At 41.4% G+C, this 24,468-nt stretch overlaps 1 protein-coding gene across 2 annotated transcripts; it reads left to right on the forward strand.

Moving 5' to 3' along the window:
• The first annotated feature begins 1,335 nt into the window (after positions 1-1,335).
• LOC134821326 (uncharacterized) lies at positions 1,336-24,435 on the forward strand. Of its 2 annotated transcripts, none has more exons than XM_063832056.1 (16): positions 1,336-1,475; positions 1,582-1,721; positions 16,174-16,302; positions 16,433-16,577; positions 16,747-16,854; positions 17,176-17,297; positions 17,385-17,475; positions 18,630-18,737; positions 18,857-19,054; positions 20,460-20,564; positions 20,866-21,047; positions 21,550-21,612; positions 21,751-21,850; positions 22,488-22,588; positions 23,137-23,619; positions 23,760-24,435. In XM_063832056.1, the coding sequence occupies exons 1-16, from the start codon at positions 1,392-1,394 to the stop codon at positions 23,971-23,973; spliced, it is 2,373 nt and encodes a 790-aa protein (XP_063688126.1). In that variant the 5' UTR covers positions 1,336-1,391; the 3' UTR covers positions 23,974-24,435. The 2 variants fall into 2 exon arrangements, with proteins under 2 accessions (XP_063688126.1, XP_063688127.1); XM_063832057.1 differs by having other exon boundaries at positions 20,460-20,555; positions 23,760-24,429.
• Positions 24,436-24,468: the final 33 nt, after the last annotated feature.

A 24,468-nucleotide genomic window follows, 5' to 3' on the forward strand; every position in this document is an offset into this window, starting at 1 on the left:
TCAACTGTATCGTACTTATATCATATATATAGAGTTTTCCCGCATTTCAAACCAAAATCAGACATAAATTATTTCGGAAATACACCCAAAATTCCATATAATGTGACAGAATTAACCTCATATTTCCTAAGTGACTGTTTTAATTAAAATTTCAAAAACGTACTTTTGGATAATGATCGGTAGAAAAACCATCAAATAATGAGTTGAGAACACTTCACAGAAAAGAGTATTGTGACAAAGTTAACCAAATGTTGCCTTATAACAGTTGGATCCGTGCCCTTTAACCAATACTGTATAATTTTTAGATACTAGACCTAATCTACTATATTTCAATTCAAGGAATGCTAATTGGGCTAACAAAGTCACAAGAATGTGAAATTTTAAACATTATAGCGCCTAACAACAACAAATTTCTTTCTGAGCGGTGCATATTTGAGTATGGGTCACGTGGCTAATATTCAGAACTGCATGATCGGTTAATAGATGCCAAAATTATGCCACTTATGTCAAAAACGCTATTTTTGTTTGCCAATATCCTCAACTTCATTTATGAAGATGTCTATATGTATATACTACTGATCTGCTAACCGGCAAGTATGCAGTACTTACAAGCTAGTTTTAAAATGTGCAGAGAATATATATTCTTTAATAAATTTTGTTAAGTTGTTAAAAACGTGCATAATATTTGGTTACAATTTAAACAGAAGCATATGTACTCAAAAAGTTTGCGGTTAGTTCAATAAATCAGAAATCTTAGTGCTGATGTGATACTCGTTAAACCGCCACATTAATATTTTGAGAGTTGATGGAAATTGTATAGCTATTGAAGTACTATCGGAGCTATTGAACATTTTAAACTCATTTAAACAGAACTTAATCACTTGCTTGTTTTCTTGGGTAAATTTCTATTGAGATCATGAATACGATGTTGTCACATTGAAACGTTGAATAATTCCTTTCCTGATAAGAGCCTTTTCCTTGTCGCATCAAACGGAATCAATAGAAATTTACCCAAGAAAACATTTTAACTATGCGACTCATAAATAATATTCCATTCCGGATTTTATATTAATCACTTGCGTCATACAACTTAACAAAATAGCCAAATAGTGGTATTTGAACAATGTGCGTCAGAAGGTTTGAACTAGCATAATATATGATATTATATGATATTATATGATTTGGACCGAGGTGCTACAAATTAAATGCGAACAATTTGTGACCTCGTCGTAACTTTTCTGATAAACTTCCTCACATACATAACAGGTGTGATTGTGATGATCCAATACTACTTTCCAATTTGATCCAAATTAACTTGAAACTGGCACTAGATGGTCCTGGGTGCACGGTCTCCCTCTTTGCAGTACCAGATAAAACTGCTGGAAGATGAGATGAGGGAGGGTAGTACACGGCCCTCCAACCGTAAGACTAGGATCGCAACCCAGATACTGGAGGACATTCTGCCTCACACTGGGGTCAGTTCATTTAACCTTAAATCTGACTCTTACTGATTATATTTATATATGAGTGATTAAAAGCGTCAGTTATTGCACCCATTAATCTGTAACCTGTCTTCTTTAGGTGTACAAAGACGTGCTAGTCTTGGTTTTAGACACGTTGAAGCAAGCTATCTACAGTTCTACACTCACCTCCACATCAGTTACCCAGGATAAGGAGGGACACTCCCCCTCTTACCTACCTTACTTCGAAATGGTTTTCAGGTTACTACACCCCTCCCCTCACAGACCTCCCCAACAGCCCCCTCCTCCTACAGCCCCCTCCTCCTACAGCCCCCACCCCCTTACAGACCCCCCCAACAGCCCCCTTCCCCTCACAGACCTCCAAAACAGCCCCCTTCCCCTTACAGACCTCCAAAACAGCCCCCTTCCCCTTACAGCTTTACAGCCCCCTCCCCCTTACAGACCTCCCAAAACAGCCCCCTCCTCCTTACAGACACCACCCCCTTACAGACCTCCCAAAACAGCCCCCTCCTCCTTACAGACCTCACAGACCTCCAAAACAGCCCCCTTCCCCTCACAGACCTCCAAAACAGCCCCCTCCCCCTTACAGACCTCCAAAACAGCCCCCTTCCCCTCACAGACCTCCAAAACAGCCCCCTTCCCCTTACAGACCTCCAAAACAGCCCCCTTCCCCTTACAGCTTTACAGCCCCCTCCCCCTTACAGACCTCCCAAAACAGCCCCCTCCTCCTTACAGACCTCCAAAACAGCCCCCTCCCCCTTAAAGACCTCCAAAACAGCCCCCACCCCCTTACAGACCCCCCCAACAGCCCCCTCCCCCTTACAGACCCCCCCAACAGCCCCCTTCCCCTCACAGACCTCCAAAACAGCCCCCTTCCCCTTATAGACCTCCCAAAACAGCCCCTTCCCCTTACAGCTTTACAGCCCCCTCCCCCTTACAGACCTCCCAAAACAGCCCCCTCCTCCTTACAGCCCCCTCCCCCTTACAGACCTCCCAAAACAGCCCCCTCCTCCTTACAGACCCCACCCCCTTACAGAACTCCCAAAACAGCCCCCTCCTCCTTACAGACCCCCACCCCCTTATAGCCCCCTCCTCCTTACAGACCCCACCCCCTTGCAGACCTCCCAAAACAGCCCCCTCCTCCTTACAGACCCCACCCCATTACAGAACTCCCAAAACAGCCCCCTCCTCCTTACAGACCCCCACCCCCTTATAGCCCCCTCCTCCTTACAGACCCCACCCCCTTGCAGACCTCCCAAAACAGCCCCCTCCTCCTTACAGACCCCACCCCATTACAGAACTCCCAAAACAGCCCCCTCCTCCTTACAGACCCCACCCCCTTACAGACCTCCCAAAACAGCCCCGGCCCCCTCCCCCTTACAGACCGCCACCCCCTTATAGCCCCCTCCCCCAACCCCACATAGCTTATCAGTAATCATATCTGCACGTTTTTATTCACTGAATAAAAGGAGCTAACTTTTGCAGTATTTTGCATCTGAAAAAGTGTGGCATTCTCTTAAAATTCTTTTCTACTGGAGGCGATGTTTTCTCAAAATTTGTGGCGCATTTGTGGCGGCCCCCATGTTCTTGCCCCCATTTGTGGCGGGTTTTGCCCCCATCCTATTTTTCCGGTTTAGAGTGTTTCTGTGTATTTTTTTGGTATGGTATGTTCACAGTAATTGCTCCTAAGGTCAACCAACAATATAAGGTGGTGAAATAAACCATCTTAAGACGTTTTAGGGTTTTTCTGAAATTTGTGGCGGTTTTTGCCCCCGTTTGGCAAAATTGCCCCCATCAAGTTTAGAGTGGTTCTGTGTATGTTTTTGGTATGGTATGTTCACAGTAGTTGCTCCTAAGGTCAACCAACAATATAAGGTGGTAAAATAAACCATCTTAAGACGTTTTAGGGTTTTTCTGAAATTTGTGGCGGTTTTCGCCCCCATTTGGAAAAATTGCCCCCATCCGGTTTAGAGTGGTTCTGTGTATGTTTTTGGTGTGGTGTGTTCACAGTAATTGCTCCTAAGGTCAACCAACAATATAAGGTGGTGAAATAAACGATCTTAAGACGTTTTAGGGTTATTCTGAAATTTGTGGCGGTTTTCGCCCCCATTTGGAAAAATTGCCCCCATCCGGTACCGGCCGGTTTAGAGTGGTTCTGTGTATGTTTTTGGTATGGTATGTTCACAGTTGTGGCTCCTAAGGTCAACCAACAATATAAGGTGGTGAAATAAACCATCTTAAGACGTTTAAGGGTTTTTCTGAAATTTGTGGCGGTTTTCGCCCCCGTTTGGCAAAATTGCCCCCATCCGGTACCGGCCGGTTTAGAGTGGTTCTGTGTATGTTTTTGGTATGGTATGTTCACAGTAGTGGCTCCTAAGGTCAACCAACAATATAAGGTGGTGAAATAAACGATCTTAAGACGTTTTAGGGTTTTTCTGAAATTTGTGGCGGTTTTCGCCCCCGTTTGGCAAAATTGCCCCCATCCGGTTTAGAGTGGTTCTGTGTATGTTTTTGGTATGGTATGTTCACAGTAGTTGCTCCTAAGGTCAACCAACAATATAAGGTGGTGAAATAAACCATCTTAAGATGTTTTAGGGTTTTTCTGAAATTTGTGGCGGTTTTCGCCCCCGTTTGGCAAAATTGCCCCCATCCGGTTTAGAGTGGTTCTGTGTATGTTTTTGGTATGGTATGTTCACAGTAGTTGCTCCTAAGGTCAACCAACAATATAAGGTGGTGAAATAAACCATCTTAAGATGTTTTAGGGTTTTTCTGAAATTTGTGGCGGTTTTCGCCCCCGTTTGGCAAAATTGCCCCCATCCGGTTTAGAGTGGTTCTGTGTATGTTTTTGGTGTGGTGTGTTCACAGTAATTGCTCCTAAGGTCAACCAACAATATAAGGTGGTGAAATAAACGATCTTAAGACGTTTTAGGGTTATTCTGAAATTTGTGGCGGTTTTCGCCCCCATTTGGAAAAATTGCCCCCATCCGGTACCGGCCGGTTTAGAGTGGTTCTGTGTATGTTTTTGGTATGGTATGTTCACAGTTGTGGCTCCTAAGGTCAACCAACAATATAAGGTGGTGAAATAAACCATCTTAAGACGTTTAAGGGTTTTTCTGAAATTTGTGGCGGTTTTCGCCCCCGTTTGGCAAAATTGCCCCCATCCGGTACCGGCCGGTTTAGAGTGGTTCTGTGTATGTTTTTGGTATGGTATGTTCACAGTAGTGGCTCCTAAGGTCAACCAACAATATAAGGTGGTGAAATAAACGATCTTAAGACGTTTTAGGGTTTTTTCTGAAATTTGTGGCGGTTTTCGCCCCCGTTTGGCAAAATTGCCCCCATCCGGTTTAGAGTGGTTCTGTGTATGTTTTTGGTATGGTATGTTCACAGTAGTTGCTCCTAAGGTCAACCAACAATATAAGGTGGTGAAATAAACCATCTTAAGATGTTTTAGGGTTTTTCTGAAATTTGTGGCGGTTTTCGCCCCCGTTTGGCAAAATTGCCCCCATCCGGTTTAGAGTGGTTCTGTGTATGTTTTTGGTATGGTATGTTCACAGTAGTTGCTCCTAAGGTCAACCAACAATATAAGGTGGTGAAATAAACCATCTTAAGACGTTTAAGGGTTTTTCTGAAATTTGTGGCGGTTTTCGCCCCCGTTTGGCAAAATTGCCCCCATCCGGTTTAGAGAGTTAAAGTTGGTTCTGTGTATGTTTTTGGTATGGTATGTTCACAGTAGTGGCTCCTAAGGTCAACCAACAATATAAGGTGGTGAAATAAACGATCTTAAGACGTTTTAGGGTTTTTCTGAAATTTGTGGCGGTTTTCGCCCCCATTTGGAAAAATTGCCCCGATCCGGTTTAGAGTGGTTCTGTGTATGTTTTTGGTGTGGTATGTTCACAGTAGTTGCTCCTAAGGTCAACCAACAATATAAGGTGGTTAAATAAACCATCTTAAGACGTTTTAGGGTTTTTCTGAAATTTGTGGCGGTTTTCGCCCCCGTTTGGCAAAATTGCCCCCATCCGGTTTAGAGTGGTTCTGTGTATGTTTTTGGTATGGTATGTTCACAGTAGTTGCTCCTAAGGTCAACCAACAATATAAGGTGCCCCCCATCCAGTTTAGAGTGGTTCTGTGTATGTTTTTGGTATGGTATGTTCACAGTAGTTGCTCCTAAGGTCAACCAACAATATAAGGTGGTGAAATAAACCATCTTAAGATGTTTTAGGGTTTTTCTGAAATTTGTGGCGGTTTTCGCCCCCGTTTGGCAAAATTTTCCCCATCCGGTTTAGATTGGTTCTGTGTATGTTTTTGGTATGGTATGTTCACAGTAGTGGCTCCTAAGGTCAACCAACAATATAAGGTGGTGAAATAAACGATCTTAAGACGTTTTAGGGTTTTTCTGAAATTTGTGGCGGTTTTCGCCCCCGTTTGGCAAAATTGCCCCCATCCGGTTTAGAGTGGTTCTGTGTATGTTTTTGGTATGGTATGTTCACAGTAGTTGCTCCTAAGGTCAACCAACAATATAAGGTGGTGAAATAAACCATCTTAAGATGTTTTAGGGTTATTCTGAAATTTGTGGCGGTTTTCGCCCCCGTTTGGCAAAATTGCCCCCATCCGGTTTAGAGTGGTTCTGTGTATGTTTTTGGTATGGTATGTTCACAGTAGTGGCTTCTAAGGTCAACCAACAATATAAGGTGGTGAAATAAACCATCTTAAGACGTTTTAGGGTTTTTCTGAAATTTGTGGCGGTTTTCGCCCCCGTTTGGCAAAATTGCCCCCATCCGGTTTAGAGTGGTTCTGTGTATGTTTTTGGTATGGTATGTTCACAGTAGTTGCTCCTAAGGTCAACCAACAATATAAGGTGGTGAAATAAACCATCTTAAGATGTTTTAGGGTTTTTCTGAAATTTGTGGCGGTTTTCGCCCCCGTTTGGCAAAATTGCCCCCATCCGGTTTAGAGTGGTTCTGTGTATGTTTTTGGTATGGTATGTTCACAGTAGTTGCTCCTAAGGTCAACCAACAATATAAGGTGGTGAAATAAACCATCTTAAGACGTTTAAGGGTTTTTCTGAAATTTGTGGCGGTTTTCGCCCCCGTTTGGCAAAATTGCCCCCATCCGGTTTAGAGAGTTAAAGTTGGTTCTTTGTATGTTTTTGGTATGGTATGTTCACAGTAGTGGCTTCTAAGGTCAACCAACAATATAAGGTGGTGAAATAAACCATCTTAAGATGTTTTAGGGTTTTTCTGAAATTTGTGGCGGTTTTCGCCCCCGTTTGGCAAAATTGCCCCCATCCGGTTTAGAGTGGTTCTGTGTATATTTTTGGTATGGTATGTTCACAGTAGTTGCTCCTAAGGTCAACCAACAATATAAGGTGGTGAAATAAACCATCTTAAGATGTTTTAGGGTTTTTCTGAAATTTGTGGCGGTTTTCGCCCCCGTTTGGCAAAATTGCCCCCATCCGGTTTAGAGTGGTTCTGTGTATGTTTTTGGTATGGTATGTTCACAGTAGTGGCTTCTAAGGTCAACCAACAATATAAGGTGGTGAAATAAACCATCTTAAGACGTTTTAGGGTTTTTCTGAAATTTGTGGCGGTTTTCGCCCCCGTTTGGCAAAATTGCCCCCATCCGGTTTAGAGTGGTTCTGTGTATGTTTTTGGTATGGTATGTTCACAGTAGTTGCTCCTAAGGTCAACCAACAATATAAGGTGGTAAAATAAACCATCTTAAGACGTTTTAGGGTTTTTCTGAAATTTGTGGCGGTTTTCGCCCCCATTTGGAAAAATTGCCCCCATCCGGTTTAGAGTGGTTCTGTGTATGTTTTTGGTGTGGTGTGTTCACAGTAATTGCTCCTAAGGTCAACCAACAATATAAGGTGGTGAAATAAACGATCTTAAGACGTTTTAGGGTTATTCTGAAATTTGTGGCGGTTTTCGCCCCCATTTGGAAAAATTGCCCCCATCCGGTACCGGCCGGTTAAGAGTGGTTCTGTGTATGTTTTTGGTATGGTATGTTCACAGTTGTGGCTCCTAAGGTCAACCAACAATATAAGGTGGTGAAATAAACCATCTTAAGACGTTTAAGGGTTTTTCTGAAATTTGTGGCGGTTTTCGCCCCCGTTTGGCAAAATTGCCCCCATCCGGTTTAGAGAGTTAAAGTTGGTTCTGTGTATGTTTTTGGTATGGTATGTTCACAGTAGTGGCTCCTAAGGTCAACCAACAATATAAGGTGGTGAAATAAACGATCTTAAGACGTTTTAGGGTTTTTCTGAAATTTGTGGCGGTTTTCGCCCCCGTTTGGCAAAATTGCCCCCATCCGGTTTAGAGTGGTTCTGTGTATGTTTTTGGTATGGTATGTTCACAGTAGTGGCTTCTAAGGTCAACCAACAATATAAGGTGGTGAAATAAACCATCTTAAGATGTTTTAGGGTTTTTCTGAAATTTGTGGCGGTTTTCGCCCCCGTTTGGCAAAATTGCCCCCATCCGGTTTAGAGTGGTTCTGTGTATGTTTTTGGTATGGTATGTTCACAGTAGTTGCTCCTAAGGTCAACCAACAATATAAGGTGGTGAAATAAACCATCTTAAGACGTTTAAGGGTTTTTCTGAAATTTGTGGCGGTTTTCGCCCCCGTTTGGCAAAATTGCCCCCATCCGGTTTAGAGAGTTAAAGTTGGTTCTGTGTATGTTTTTGGTATGGTATGTTCACAGTAGTGGCTCCTAAGGTCAACCAACAATATAAGGTGGTGAAATAAACGATCTTAAGACGTTTTAGGGTTTTTCTGAAATTTGTGGCGGTTTTCGCCCCCATTTGGAAAAATTGCCCCGATCCGGTTTAGAGTGGTTCTGTGTATGTTTTTGGTGTGGTATGTTCACAGTAGTTGCTCCTAAGGTCAACCAACAATATAAGGTGGTTAAATAAACCATCTTAAGACGTTTTAGGGTTTTTCTGAAATTTGTGGCGGTTTTCGCCCCCGTTTGGCAAAATTGCCCCCATCCGGTTTAGAGTGGTTCTGTGTATGTTTTTGGTATGGTATGTTCACAGTAGTTGCTCCTAAGGTCAACCAACAATATAAGGTGCCCCCCATCCAGTTTAGAGTGGTTCTGTGTATGTTTTTGGTATGGTATGTTCACAGTAGTTGCTCCTAAGGTCAACCAACAATATAAGGTGGTGAAATAAACCATCTTAAGATGTTTTAGGGTTTTTCTGAAATTTGTGGCGGTTTTCGCCCCCGTTTGGCAAAATTTCCCCCATCCGGTTTAGATTGGTTCTGTGTATGTTTTTGGTATGGTATGTTCACAGTAGTGGCTCCTAAGGTCAACCAACAATATAAGGTGGTGAAATAAACGATCTTAAGACGTTTTAGGGTTTTTCTGAAATTTGTGGCGGTTTTCGCCCCCGTTTGGCAAAATTGCCCCCATCCGGTTTAGAGTGGTTCTGTGTATGTTTTTGGTATGGTATGTTCACAGTAGTTGCTCCTAAGGTCAACCAACAATATAAGGTGGTGAAATAAACCATCTTAAGATGTTTTAGGGTTTTTCTGAAATTTGTGGCGGTTTTCGCCCCCGTTTGGCAAAATTGCCCCCATCCGGTTTAGAGAGTTAAAGTTGGTTCTTTGTATGTTTTTGGTATGGTATGTTCACAGTAGTGGCTTCTAAGGTCAACCAACAATATAAGGTGGTGAAATAAACCATCTTAAGATGTTTTAGGGTTTTTCTGAAATTTGTGGCGGTTTTCGCCCCCGTTTGGCAAAATTGCCCCCATCCGGTTTAGAGTGGTTCTGTGTATATTTTTGGTATGGTATGTTCACAGTAGTGGCTTCTAAGGTCAACCAACAATATAAGGTGGTGAAATAAACCATCTTAAGACGTTTTAGGGTTTTTCTGAAATTTGTGGCGGTTTTCGCCCCCGTTTGGCAAAATTGCCCCCATCCGGTTTAGAGTGGTTCTGTGTATGTTTTTGGTATGGTATGTTCACAGTAGTTGCTCCTAAGGTCAACCAACAATATAAGGTGGTGAAATAAACCATCTTAAGATGTTTTAGGGTTTTTCTGAAATTTGTGGCGGTTTTCGCCCCCGTTTGGCAAAATTGCCCCCATCCGGTTTAGAGTGGTTCTGTGTATGTTTTTGGTATGGTATGTTCACAGTAGTTGCTCCTAAGGTCAACCAACAATATAAGGTGGTGAAATAAACCATCTTAAGACGTTTAAGGGTTTTTCTGAAATTTGTGGCGGTTTTCGCCCCCGTTTGGCAAAATTGCCCCCATCCGGTTTAGAGAGTTAAAGTTGGTTCTTTGTATGTTTTTGGTATGGTATGTTCACAGTAGTGGCTTCTAAGGTCAACCAACAATATAAGGTGGTGAAATAAACCATCTTAAGATGTTTTAGGGTTTTTCTGAAATTTGTGGCGGTTTTCGCCCCCGTTTGGCAAAATTGCCCCCATCCGGTTTAGAGTGGTTCTGTGTATATTTTTGGTATGGTATGTTCAACAATATAAGGTGGTGAAATAAACCATCTTAAGATGTTTTAGGGTTTTTCTGAAATTTGTGGCGGTTTTCGCCCCCGTTTGGCAAAATTGCCCCCATCCGGTTTAGAGTGGTTCTGTGTATGTTTTTGGTATGGTATGTTCACAGTAGTGGCTTCTAAGGTCAACCAACAATATAAGGTGGTGAAATAAACCATCTTAAGACGTTTTAGGGTTTTTCTGAAATTTGTGGCGGTTTTCGCCCCCGTTTGGCAAAATTGCCCCCATCCGGTTTAGAGTGGTTCTGTGTATGTTTTTGGTATGGTATGTTCACAGTAGTTGCTCCTAAGGTCAACCAACAATATAAGGTGGTGAAATAAACCATCTTAAGATGTTTTAGGGTTTTTCTGAAATTTGTGGCGGTTTTCGCCCCCGTTTGGCAAAATTGCCCCCATCCGGTTTAGAGTGGTTCTGTGTATGTTTTTGGTATGGTATGTTCACAGTAGTTGCTCCTAAGGTCAACCAACAATATAAGGTGGTGAAATAAACCATCTTAAGACGTTTAAGGGTTTTTCTGAAATTTGTGGCGGTTTTCGCCCCCGTTTGGCAAAATTGCCCCCATCCGGTTTAGAGAGTTAAAGTTGGTTCTTTGTATGTTTTTGGTATGGTATGTTCACAGTAGTGGCTTCTAAGGTCAACCAACAATATAAGGTGGTGAAATAAACCATCTTAAGATGTTTTAGGGTTTTTCTGAAATTTGTGGCGGTTTTCGCCCCCGTTTGGCAAAATTGCCCCCATCCGGTTTAGAGTGGTTCTGTGTATATTTTTGGTACGGTATGTTCAACAATATAAGGTGGTGAAATAAACCATCTTAAGATGTTTTAGGGTTTTTCTGAAATTTGTGGCGGTTTTCGCCCCCGTTTGTCAAAATTACCCCCATCCGGTTTATAGAGTGGATCTGTGTATGCTTTTGGTATGGTATGTTCACAGTAGTTGCTCCTAAGGTCAACCAACAATATAAGGTGGTGAAATAAACCATCTTAAGATGTTTTAGGGTTTTTCTGAAATTTGTGGCGGTTTTCGCCCCCGTTTGGCAAAATTGCCCCCATCCGGTTTAGAGTGGTTCTGTGTATGTTTTTGGTATGGTATGTTCACAGTAGTGGCTTCTAAGGTCAACCAACAATATAAGGTGGTGAAATAAACCATCTTAAGACGTTTTAGGGTTTTTCTGAAATTTGTGGCGGTTTTCGCCCCCGTTTGGCAAAATTGCCCCCATCCGGTTTAGAGTGGTTCTGTGTATGTTTTTGGTATGGTATGTTCACAGTAGTTGCTCCTAAGGTCAACCAACAATATAAGGTGGTGAAATAAACCATCTTAAGATGTTTTAGGGTTTTTCTGAAATTTGTGGCGGTTTTCGCCCCCGTTTGGCAAAATTGCCCCCATCCGGTTTAGAGTGGTTCTGTGTATGTTTTTGGTATGGTATGTTCACAGTAGTTGCTCCTAAGGTCAACCAACAATATAAGGTGGTGAAATAAACCATCTTAAGACGTTTAAGGGTTTTTCTGAAATTTGTGGCGGTTTTCGCCCCCGTTTGGCAAAATTGCCCCCATCCGGTTTAGAGAGTTAAAGTTGGTTCTTTGTATGTTTTTGGTATGGTATGTTCACAGTAGTGGCTTCTAAGGTCAACCAACAATATAAGGTGGTGAAATAAACCATCTTAAGATGTTTTAGGGTTTTTCTGAAATTTGTGGCGGTTTTCGCCCCCGTTTGGCAAAATTGCCCCCATCCGGTTTAGAGTGGTTCTGTGTATATTTTTGGTATGGTATGTTCAACAATATAAGGTGATGAAATAAACCATCTTAAGATGTTTTAGGGTTTTTCTGAAATTTGTGGCGGTTTTCGCCCCCGTTTGTCAAAATTACCCCCATCCGGTTTATAGAGTGGTTTTGTGTATGCTTTTGGTATGGTATGTTCACAGTAGTTGCTCCTAAGGTCAACCAACAATATAAGGTGGTGAAATAAACCATCTTAAGATGTTTTAGGGTTTTTCTGAAATTTGTGGCGGTTTTCGCCCCCGTTTGGCAAAATTGCCCCCATCCGGTTTAGAGTGGTTCTGTGTATGTTTTTGGTATGGTATGTTCACAGTAGTGGCTTCTAAGGTCAACCAACAATATAAGGTGGTGAAATAAACCATCTTAAGACGTTTTAGGGTTTTTCTGAAATTTGTGGCGGTTTTCGCCCCCGTTTGGCAAAATTGCCCCCATCCGGTTTAGAGTGGTTCTGTGTATGTTTTTGGTATGGTATGTTCACAGTAGTTGCTCCTAAGGTCAACCAACAATATAAGGTGGTGAAATAAACCATCTTAAGATGTTTTAGGGTTTTTCTGAAATTTGTGGCGGTTTTCGCCCCCGTTTGGCAAAATTGCCCCCATCCGGTTTAGAGTGGTTCTGTGTATGTTTTTGGTATGGTATGTTCACAGTAGTTGCTCCTAAGGTCAACCAACAATATAAGGTGGTGAAATAAACCATCTTAAGACGTTTAAGGGTTTTTCTGAAATTTGTGGCGGTTTTCGCCCCCGTTTGGCAAAATTGCCCCCATCCGGTTTAGAGAGTTAAAGTTGGTTCTTTGTATGTTTTTGGTATGGTATGTTCACAGTAGTGGCTTCTAAGGTCAACCAACAATATAAGGTGGTGAAATAAACCATCTTAAGATGTTTTAGGGTTTTTCTGAAATTTGTGGCGGTTTTCGCCCCCGTTTGGCAAAATTGCCCCCATCCGGTTTAGAGTGGTTCTGTGTATATTTTTGGTATGGTATGTTCACAGTAGTTGCTCCTAAGGTCAACCAACAATATAAGGTGGTGAAATAAACCATCTTAAGATGTTTTAGGGTTTTTCTGAAATTTGTGGCGGTTTTCGCCCCCGTTTGGCAAAATTGCCCCCATCCGGTTTAGAGTGGTTCTGTGTATATTTTTGGTATGGTATGTTCACAGTAGTTGCTCCTAAGGTCAACCAACAATATAAGGTGGCGAAATAAACCATCTTAAGATGTTTTATGGTTTTTCTGAAATTTGTGGCGGTTTTCGCCCCCGTTTGGCAAAATTGCCCCCATCCAGTTTAGAGTGGTTCTGTGTATTTTTTTGATATGGTATGTTCACAGTAGTTGCTCCTACAAATCTCAGAAAAGTCCTAAAAACATACACAGAGCCACCTAAACCGGATGGGGGCAATTTTGCCAAACGGGGGTGAAAACCACCAGATAATTCAAAAAAACCATAAAACGTCTTAAGATGGTTTATTTCGCGATCTTATATTGTTGGTTGACCTTAGGAGCAACTACTGTGAAGTGTGAACATACCATACCAAAAGCATACACAGAACCACTCTATAAACCGGATGGGGGCAATTTTGCCAAACGGGGGTGAAAACCACCAGATAATTCAGAAAAACCATAAAACGTTTTGAGATGGTTTATTTCACGGTCTTATATTGTTGGTTGTCCTTAGTAGCAACTACTGTGAACATACCATATCAAAAACATACACATAACCACTCTTAACCGGATGGGGACAATTTTGACAAACGGGGGCGAAAACCGCCACAAATTTCAGAAAAACCATAAAACGTCTTAAGATGGTTTATTTCGCGATCTTATATTGTTGGTTGACCTTAGGAGCAACTACTGTGAAGTGTGAACATACCATACCAAAAGCATACACAGAACCACTCTATAAACCGGATGGGGGTAATTTTGACAAACGGGGGCGAAAACCGCCACAAATTTCAGAAAAACCATAAAACGTCTTAAGATGGTTTATTTCGCGATCTTATATTGTTCGTTGACCTTAGGAGCAACTACTGTGAACATACCATACCAAAAACATACACAGAACCACTCTGAACCGGAATGGGGGCAATTTTTCCAAACGGGGGCGAAAACCGCCACAAATTTCAGAAAAACCCTAAAACGTCTTATAAGATGATTAACTTTACGATCTAAAAGTATTGGTTTACCTTCATAGTATCATTATGATTAATATAATACATTATACCAAAAAATTCACTGAACCACTCTAAAATGGTCATATTATATACTACAGGGTGGCCCAAAAGTAACTACCCACACGCAACCCTTTAATAACTCACGTAATTGGCATCAGAATTGCTTACAAATTTCAGAGAATATAGATATGGGTCAAACTTAAATTTCCTGAAATTTCCATCAATTACAGAGGGTGTGGCACACCACTCCCTCTTTTTCTCTTTTGTCACCATAAAGTGAGAACGTTTTGAGTTAAGAACTCCAAAATTTCCAGACACATGTGGTTTGATAATTCAAGTTGGTTGTTTATAACTAAGCCGAGTTATGACCCTTTTAAGCTTTTAAGGTCTTTCGGATACGTGATCTCTGCACTTAATCAGTGATTTCGTCACCCAATTATTTGGGATATTTTGGATTATTTCTGCTTCCGTTGCGAACACTGATTACCGGGCACGCAGATATTATTTCTTGGAGGTACTCGTTAGTTATGACCCTTTTAAGGTCTTTCGGATACGTGATCTCTGCACTTAATCAGTGATTTCGTCACCCAATCAGTGATCTTATCGGGAGCTATTCAAGTATTCAGTAGCGGGCAATAATGAGCCTCATTAGGCGGTACCTAGCATGCGGTAAACCGCATCTGGACGCTCTCCAGCTCCAAAACAGTCCCCCAACTTCCATGAGCCGCAGGTGGATTCCACAATTGGACACAATACTCAAGATGAGGTCTTATTAAAGCTTTATATATAGCAATCATAACAACCTTTTCTCTAATAACTAAATTCCTTACAATCCAACAAATCATACGATTTGCCTTAGCGATACATGCTTTGATCTGTTCGTTCCAAAGTAGGGAGTTATGGGTAATAACCCCTAAATCTTTTTCCTGTGCAGATACTTCAAGTTCTATACCATTTACCTTATAATTTAAATCAGGATTGTTGTTAAAATTAATATGCACTACTTTGCACTTGTAGAATTAGTTAGAATAAGGTAGATTGAAACTGTTAATATCTCAATATTAGGCAAATTACACGATGGTCCCATCTGCATTACCATGTCACAACCGTGTCATAGCCATTCAATAACCATTGCATAACCAATAACCATTGCATAACCATGCCATAACCATGTTAGAACCATGTCATAACCAAGTCATAACTATATCACAACTAAAAAGTGGTCACTATTCGGTACTTCTAAAGTGGTCACTAGCCGATAACTGGCCGGTCACTAGGCGGTTACTATCCGGCTACTAGTTGAAATGCTCCCTCTCTATCAAATTAAGAGTGGCTACTAATAATAAAGAAGGAGCATTAATTATACTAATAGCTGGTCACTTATAGTGACCGGCTAGTAGCTAGTAAGTGGTCACTAGCCGGCTAGTTACTTGCTGAATTCTCGATAATTCCAATCATAGTTGTTGATAATAACTTTTGTCAGAATGAGTTTGAATAAGGTAGAATAATAGCTCAATAATAAGCAAAATACATGATGGGGGCAAGATTCATATCCGCCACAAAATCTGAGAAAACACCCTCTGTTCTACTGGGAAAATTTAAATCTGTGGACATTTTTTGGATTGCGCTAAAATATTTTTGTGTATAGTTATTGGTGTTCAGCAGTTAGTGCACTCTAAATGCGCGCGCGGCATTCTGAACTAAATGCATGCTCTACACTAAAAGCCACGTGCAGTCTTGGATCTGCGTGCTCAGAATCTACGAACATAGTCGATACTCGATTGCAACATTTCTCATTGAAGTTCTTCCTAGCATGAAATGTGCCGGAAAGATGCCACAATCTTTCTCTATTCGATTTGACGTTTATTGTCCGGCCCTGACTCCGCCAAATAAAGCTAGGAAATTCCCTCAACATTTGTTGTATTTCACGAAAGGTTACCAAGGAGACCATAAGGCATTATCTTTATAATAGAATAGAGTATCGATTTTATAATCAATTTGGAGTCACAAATAATGGTATATTATCATCATGTAAGATAACGTTTCCATGATATTATATTCAGTACATACCATACTTTCTTTTAGATTTATGTTGCACTTATGATGGCTCCGGCTGAAAGTAATATGACTCATTTTATCTAGAAGATCGTAATTTCATTGCTTCTGAAGTAGCTATCAGTTCGCCGGTCAATGTTGGGTATAATACTCTTGTATTCAGTCTAGTGTACTGAAAATATTGTGTCAGATTGGAGGAGGAACGGAACACAGCAGCGGAAACGCTAAAAGATGAAAGTGAGCAGTTGAGGAGCGAGGTTTCCAAAACACGGAGCGAGAGTGAGAATATTGCTGCCTTGTTGGACAAAAAGACAAGAAAGTAAAAGTCCTTGATTTGCTCAAATAGCAGTCGCTTATTCCTTTTGTTTAATAGGTATAATGTTAAACTTTTACGATTATGCTAAAATCCTACAGTTGTATAAAACCATTTTCATCACTAATATTTTCAGGATCGACGACCTAAAGAACGAAATAAAGAGGCTTAGTATGGAACATGAAGAGAAAGATGATTTGGTGGGAAAACTGCAGAGAAACGTCCAGGTTCTTAGTGAAAATGTGGACGAAGCCAACCAAGAAAAAGTGCTGCAGAAAAAGGTTAGTATTTCTAGATTTAATATGTGTGCTTTATACATAGATTTTACTTATTGTAGTAACTTGGTTATGACTAGTACAGTATCTTTAATCTATATACATAAATTCATCACTTCTATTATGATATGAGTGTGTGAACGATTCACAAATTTAAGAAACCTAAAATTTGCAGATGTTCGAATCCTGGGTGGTGAAGAAGGACGCGGAAATTTTAAAAGTTTCGACGTTCAAGAGGGAGTATTACAATTTGCAGACTGATTTCTTTAGACTCTCTGAGCAGGTAACACAGACTAAGGACGGGAAATTATCACTCTTATACTATTCCTGAACATTATCTGCGCAGGAAAGTGATTATCACTGATCTTTTATTATTTTAGTCTCTCGAGTCTTGACACCACTTTAGGGTTAGACGGGTTCCTGCAATCCTGCAATCCTGCTAGTATATATACTATATATATACAATATACAGTAGTTCAAGCTTATGTGAAATATGTGAACAGCCCTTTATCATTTTCCAGTGATTTAACAGGAGTACTAACTACTAGTAACTATCGGCCACAAGTTATACTTCCCGCTTGAAATATTTACTGATTTATTTCAGAATAGTGACGAGGATGAAAATGGAAAGGTGGACGAAAAGAGGTCAGAGTCAGTTGTTTTGCAGGAGCAGTTAGTTGGGATAATCAACAATCTGTTACAAGAACAAGATAACTTCAGGGCAAGGTAGGTTGCAGGAGCAGCTAGTTGGGTATAGAACTGAATAATAGTACATTAATTAATAAACTACTTCCAACGTTGCGTTCTTCCTAGATACAACAATCTGGTGCTCAACTCAAGCAAGTCAGACGACCTTTCAGACTGGAACAAACGCTATATAATCATGCGGGAAACGTTTACCAAGGTACGGTAATATCAATATAAATAGTTCATCACACCATCTTTGACTCACTAAATCACTGACTCACTGACTCAGTGACTCACTAACTCACTAACTCACTGACTCACTGACTCACTAACTCACTGACTCACTGACTCACTGACTCACTGACTCACTGACTCACCGACTCACTTACTCACTTACTCACTGACTCACTACCTCACTAACTCACTGACTCACTGACTCACTGACTCACTGACTCACTGACTCACTGACTCACTGACTCACTAACTCACTTACTCACTTACTCACTGACTCACTACCTCACTAACTCACTGACTCACTGACTCACTGACTCACTGACTCACTGACTCACTGACTCACTGACTCACTAACTCACTAACTCACTTACTCACTGACTCACTAACTCACTTACTCACTGACTCATAAACTCACTAACTCACTGACTCACTAACTCACTGACTCACTGACTCACTGACTCACTGACTCACTGACTCACTAACTCACTAACTCACTGACTCACTGACTCACTGACTCACTGACTCACTAACTCACTTACTCACTAACTCACTAACTCACTGACTCACTAACTCACTAACTCACTGACTCACTAACTCACTGACTCACTAACTCACTGACTCACTAACTCACTGACTCACTAACTCACTGACTCACTAACTCACTACCTCACTAACTCACTGACTCACTGACTCACTTACTCACTGACTCATTAACTCACTAACTCACTGACTCACTGACTCACTGACTCACTGACTCACTGACTCACTTACTCACTGACTCATTAACTCACTAATTCACCAACTCACTGACTCACTAACTCACTGACTCACTAACTCACTGACTCGCTGACGCACTGACTCACTAACTCACTTACTCACTGACTCATTAACTCACTAATTCACTAACTCACTAACTCACTGACTCACTAACTCACTAACTCACTAACTCACTGACTCACTGAGTCACTGACCCACTAACTCACTGACTCACTAACTCACTAACTCACTAACTCACTGACTCACTAACTCACTGACTCACTAACTCACTGACTCACTAACTCACTGACTCACTAACTCACTAACTCACTAACTCACTAACTCACTAACTCACTAACTCACTAACTCACTGTATCGCAGCTCGGGATGTCTGTGCTAAATGAGCTGAAGCTTCTGAACACACATATAAACTACGAGAGGAAATTGGCTGGGTTAGAAGCAGAAGAAGAGGAGGAAGAGGAAATTGAGGTGAGGAAATTAGAAACCACCGTTAGAAACTAGTGGTTTGTCAAGTAGCTATTTGTTATTCCAGATTAAATATTTTAGTTTTCAATTTTAGGACGCATTTTATATCGTTACATTTACAGGTGAACGTTAGGAATCTGTTTGCGGAAGGTAAAGATCCTTTCCATTCTAAGGAGATAATTACTGCAAAGTACGCTGCATCAGTGGAGATCTCTACAAATGACTGCATTACCTTCTCCCGTTTGTCTGGTTCTAAAGAGTGTAAATCTTGTGACGCTGTGGTTTTCATCTGTCCTCATCTTCACTTCGCTCAAAACTCGGTACATTTCAAAATTTTTCCATTCTTTGAAATGTTAATCCTGGGGAGGGAGGGGACGAGATGGTCCTAGCAATCGTTTTCTTTTTGATTAAGTTACCCCAACTCCCAGGTGATTAAGTTACCTCCACTCCCAGGTGATTAAGTTACCTCCACTCCCAGGTGATTAAGTTACCCCCACTACCAGGTGATTAAGTTACCTCCACTCCCAGGTGATTAAGTTACCTCCACTTCCAGGTGATTAAGTTACCTCCACTCCCAGGTGATTAAGTTACCCCCACTCCCAGGTGATTAAGTTACCTCCACTTCCAGGTGATTAAGTTACCCCCACTCCCAGGTGATTAAGTTACCCCCACTCCCAGGTGATTAAGTTACCCCCACTCCCAGGTGATTAAGTTACCCCCACTTCCAGGTGATTAAGTTACCTCCACTCCCAGGTGATTAAGTTACCCCCACTCCCAGGTGATTAAGTTACCTCCACTCCCAGGTGATTAAGTTACCCCCACTCCCAGGTGATTAAGTTACCCCCACTTCCAGGTGATTAAGTTACCCCCACTCCCAGGTGATTAAGTTACCTCCACTCCCAGGTGATTAAGTTACCCCCACTCCCAGGTGATTAAGTTACCCCCACTCCCAGGTGATTAAGTTACCCCCACTCCCAGGTGATTAAGTTACCCCCACTCCCAGGTGATTAAGTTACCCCCACTCCCAGGTGATTAAGTTAACCCACTCCCAGGTGATTAAGTTACCTCCACTCCCAGGTGATTAAGTTAACCCCACTCCCAGGTGATTATGTTACCCCCACTCCGAGGTGATTAAGTTACCTCCACTCCCAGGTGATTAAGTTACCCCCACTCCCAGGTGATTAAGTTAACCCACTCCCAGGTGATTAAGTTACCTCCACTCCCAGGTGATTAAGTTACCCCCACTCCCAGGTGATTAAGTTACCCCCACTCCCAGGTGATTAAGTTACCCCCACTCCCAGGTGATTAAGTTACCTCCACTCCCAGGTGATTAAGTTAACCCCACTCCCAGGTGATTAAGTTACCCCCACTCCCAGGTGATTAAGTTAACCCACTCCCAGGTGATTAAGTTACCTCCACTCCCAGGTGATTATGTTACCCCCACTCCGAGGTGATTAAGTTACCCCCACTCCCAGGTGATTAAGTTACCTCCACTCCCAGGTGATTAAGTTACCTCCACTCCCAGGTGATTAAGTTACCCCCACTCCCAGGTGATTAAGTTACCCCCACTCCCAGGTGATTAAGTTACCCCCACTCCCAGGTGATTAAGTTACCCCCACTCCCAGGTGATTAAGTTACCTCCACTCCCAGGTGATTGAGTTACCCTCACTCCCAGGTGATTAAGTTACCCCCACTCCCAGGTGATTAATTTACCTCCACTCCCAGGTGATAAAGTTACCACCTGGATGCTCACATTTAAAGGTGTCCAGACCGTTTCTCAATGTTCCACCAGCGGATTGTTTGAGAGAAGCTCTCGCGGAGGTTTGTGCGGTAAGGAACATATTTTATACCTTATTATTACCTACCTAATAGTAGTAGTAGTATCATTAGAAGCTATGAAGATTAATACAGATAATAACAATAGGAATGTAGGGGGGGGGGGGGGCTCATGGAATGTAAACACCATGCTTTAATTAGTAGGAACGAAGTTTCGTGGTTAATCGTAAGAAAATCTATGAGAAGACGAATTAAACAGTCGAGTTGATAAAATAAAAACAGTTTAAAATTCTGGACTCTCAGTGCCTGGGTATAACAGATATTGTGGTGGGAGATGTAATATAGACTGGTTCAGGAAGAGAACAGTCAGGGAAGCAACACCAGACTAGACCAGGCAGAAGAATCAGGAGAACAGAGGTCGTCACGTGGTGTGTCACGTGGTGTTAGTAACATGTCACGTGATACTGTCAGCACACGTGACCTCAACAAGAAGTTAGCCAAGATGTGGAGAAACTGCTCCAGAACCTACTTCCACAGGTAGGAGCTTGATTGAAAGCCCCTCGTGAGGGGATTATCTCTAATGGACTAATTTATTATCTACATCATAATCAGTTAAAAATAAAACCCCCAATGGGCACTCCTGAAAACATAACTACTAGAAAATATATCAAAACTAAATAGAAAAGTGAGGTCAAATGAAATAAATCGTAACAAACTGCAAATAATGGAATATACATTTTGAATTTGTTATTTTAATGGCACACCGCAAATTTTTTTTAAAATCTTTAATTTTGATTCAAGAATTCTACAAGTCTAGCGTGCATAACTTTTTCGTAAATTTTGGAAAATGCTGCCAGTAATGAGATTGGACGATAATTAGAGACTGCTGTTTTTGAGCCGTTTTGAATTGTGTATAACAACTCTAGCAACTTTAAGTGCCTGAAGCTGCTTTCAGTGCTACAGAGAAACGCTATGAATAATTCCGTCTACTCTATTACCCTATAATTCTAGATAAATAATTAATTTAATTAATTGTCAGATCACGTGAGTTATCAGAGGAGCACGTGATAACCTGTATCGAGCACTTCTTCCTCTACCTCAGGTACATTACCAAATAAGGAAATAAGGAGAGTTCCGTATCACGATGATCTTTTAATAAAATCCTATCAAGGTTTTGTTTTCCTATAGTTAAAATGATAAAATTCCTCTATTTAATATGTTTTATAACTTGATATTTCAGTAATATTGGAAAGGAGGACCTGTATAAAAGTATGGTGGACCACTTAGCGGATTTCCTTCTAGGACAATACCAGTTAGAAGAACTAATGGCTATCGTACGGGTACGTTACCATGGTTACCATAGTAACTATATTTACTATAGTTACTATCGTACGGGTACGTTACCATGGTTACCATAGTAACCATAGTTACTATAGTTACTATCGTACGGGTACGTTACCATGGTTACCATGGTTACCATAGTTACTATAGTTACTATCGTACGGGTACGTTACCATGGTTACCATAGTAACCATAGTTACTATAGTTACTATCGTACGGGTACGTTACCATGGTTACCATAGTAACCATAGTTACTGTAGTTACTATAGTACGGGCGCGCTCCTCCTCGCGTGTATGTCGTATGCATCGATTTTATTTCGTTTATCAAATTTAACGTTCAACTCAGCTTAACGAGTCAGGCTTTTGAGCGTTTTTTTTTCTTCAGCAGGCTATCAGTAAATTCATAGCCAGGCTATGAATTTACAGAATTGTTGTTAACAGAATTGTTGTTAACTAATGCTACTGTTTTGCATTTGATAGATGTGATAACTTGTACTGCAGGTAGGTACTAGGTGTAACTATAGTAACCATGGTAACCATGGTAACTAGGTGTAACTATTGTACTGCAGGTAGTAACTATAGTAACTATAGTAACTATAGTAACCATGGTAACTAGGTGTAACTATTGTACTGCAGGTAGACCTGCTGAGTGCTATAGCTAAATACGCTCCTGACAACCCTTTTATCGCTATATTTGGCTGCATTCTCTCCGGATCACTCGACCCTATCATGTTCAGGTACGACGGGGGAAGGGGGGGGGGGGGGGGGGGGGTTGGGGAGTACACATCATCACGAGCATTAATCTATAGGTTTTCATCTCCACTAAGAGGTAATACAATTACAAGAGGATGTGCTAAAAATGTAACATTTAGTCCCGATCAAATTGCAACTGCTTTCTCGTCGTCATGGAAACATGAAAAGAGTGACCCACCTCCAACTTGACACACGCTGCAACCCCTTTTGATCGCACGCCGGCCGGCGTGCACGCTTCGCGTGCACGAGAGGTATACAACGTGTAGCAACCTCCACCTGACACCTTTATCGGTATCCCCATCTCCAAAATCCCTCTTTTCCCCTCTTTTTCTCTATTTATAACCACCCTTTTATTACTTGTTTTGCCTCGAAAAAAAAAATAGAAAAATTCGGGAAAATTCACTAAAATGGATACCGAAGATTATCCAGTATTTAAAATTCTTGCTCTCCGCATGTTGTACTATAGTTACTATAGTTACTATACAGTATAGTTACTATAGTTACTATATAGTTACTATAGCAACTGTCCCAGGTACATCTACCTGCTGAACGACATCCTCCTCTCACTAGACCTGGTGTGTACACTAGATCTCCGCCCCCTCATGATGGTGCTCTACCCCCACCTTACAGACGAGGATATAGACCCTCACGTCCTGAGTTTCAGCTCCCACTCCAACAACAGGATATCCCCCTCCCTGGTCTCCAACTATCTCATGCACTGCATAGTCCGGGACAGAGAGCCGCGCGTCTGTGAGACTGTGATAAAGCTTAAACAGAACTGTGGGGCTAGTCCCAGCAGGATGTCCTACCCTGAGTTTAACTGTGCTATGGAGAGTGTGTACCCGCTAGCTACTAACAAGAGCAAGGAACACTATTTCGCCTGCAGTTTAAGTAATAATAACAGTAAAATGTTTGTTGAGACGAGTTTGTTGGGGCAGGTGGTGGCGTTTATACAGCTGCAGGAGGCTTATCCTAAGATCATATCAGAGATAAACGATAAGATACATCACTACAGGTAACAATTGTAATATTTCTGTATTACTGTTGTAGTATTACAACTCAATTATTGAGTAACTTCAACCTGTCTACTTTGTCTAAGTACAGTATTTGCTAATATTTCACGTGATGCCCATATAAGGTAATATATCACCGCAGGACGAAGATACCAGCTGAAATGATAGAAGCAGGACTGCGACAGAAACAAAGCCTCGATTTTGTGTGCATTCCATCCAACGAACAGGCCAAGAAGCAGCTCATTGCTATCAACAAAGCAGCCAAGAGTTTAGAACTTCTGCATAACAACCCCTGCTGGAGAGAGGATATAGATATTGCTCCTCAATATTTAGACCTTACTCGCCCTCTATTGTAACTCCTCACTTGGAGGACTTCGCCGCTTCGACGCGCCGTGCAAACTAACATTCTTGCTCTGCTTCGCAAAGCAACGATCTGGAAGGGTTGGCATCGTCAATCAACTCCTCACTCGTACTCGACCCAAGTATTTTTGAAAAACATATATGGACGATGATTATTGCATCTGGGTACACAATATTTATAAGTAGTTACTAGTACCACTCTTCAACAGTTCAAGACCGAAGAATTTCTTTTAAACCCAAGTAGCTCTTTATATATAACTATAAGGTTGTATTCTTTAATGTTTATTTAAACTTGAATCAAGTTGGAAGTTTGACATCCTTCATCAGTATCACAGTTGGGGCAGCATGGCTCAGTTGTGAAATAGCGGCAGCAGATTGAGGAGTAGGAGGATTAAGGATTTTTGATATCTATTTATTCATGTATTAAAAACCCAAATTTAGCTAATTTAGGCAAAACCAGTCTATAAACTGTTCTTGACATCTCGAGTTGG

This window comes from Bolinopsis microptera, chromosome 9, assembly GCF_026151205.1.
Source record: "Bolinopsis microptera isolate Bmic1 chromosome 9, MBARI_Bmic_1.0, whole genome shotgun sequence".
NCBI lineage: Eukaryota > Metazoa > Ctenophora > Tentaculata > Lobata > Bolinopsidae > Bolinopsis > Bolinopsis microptera.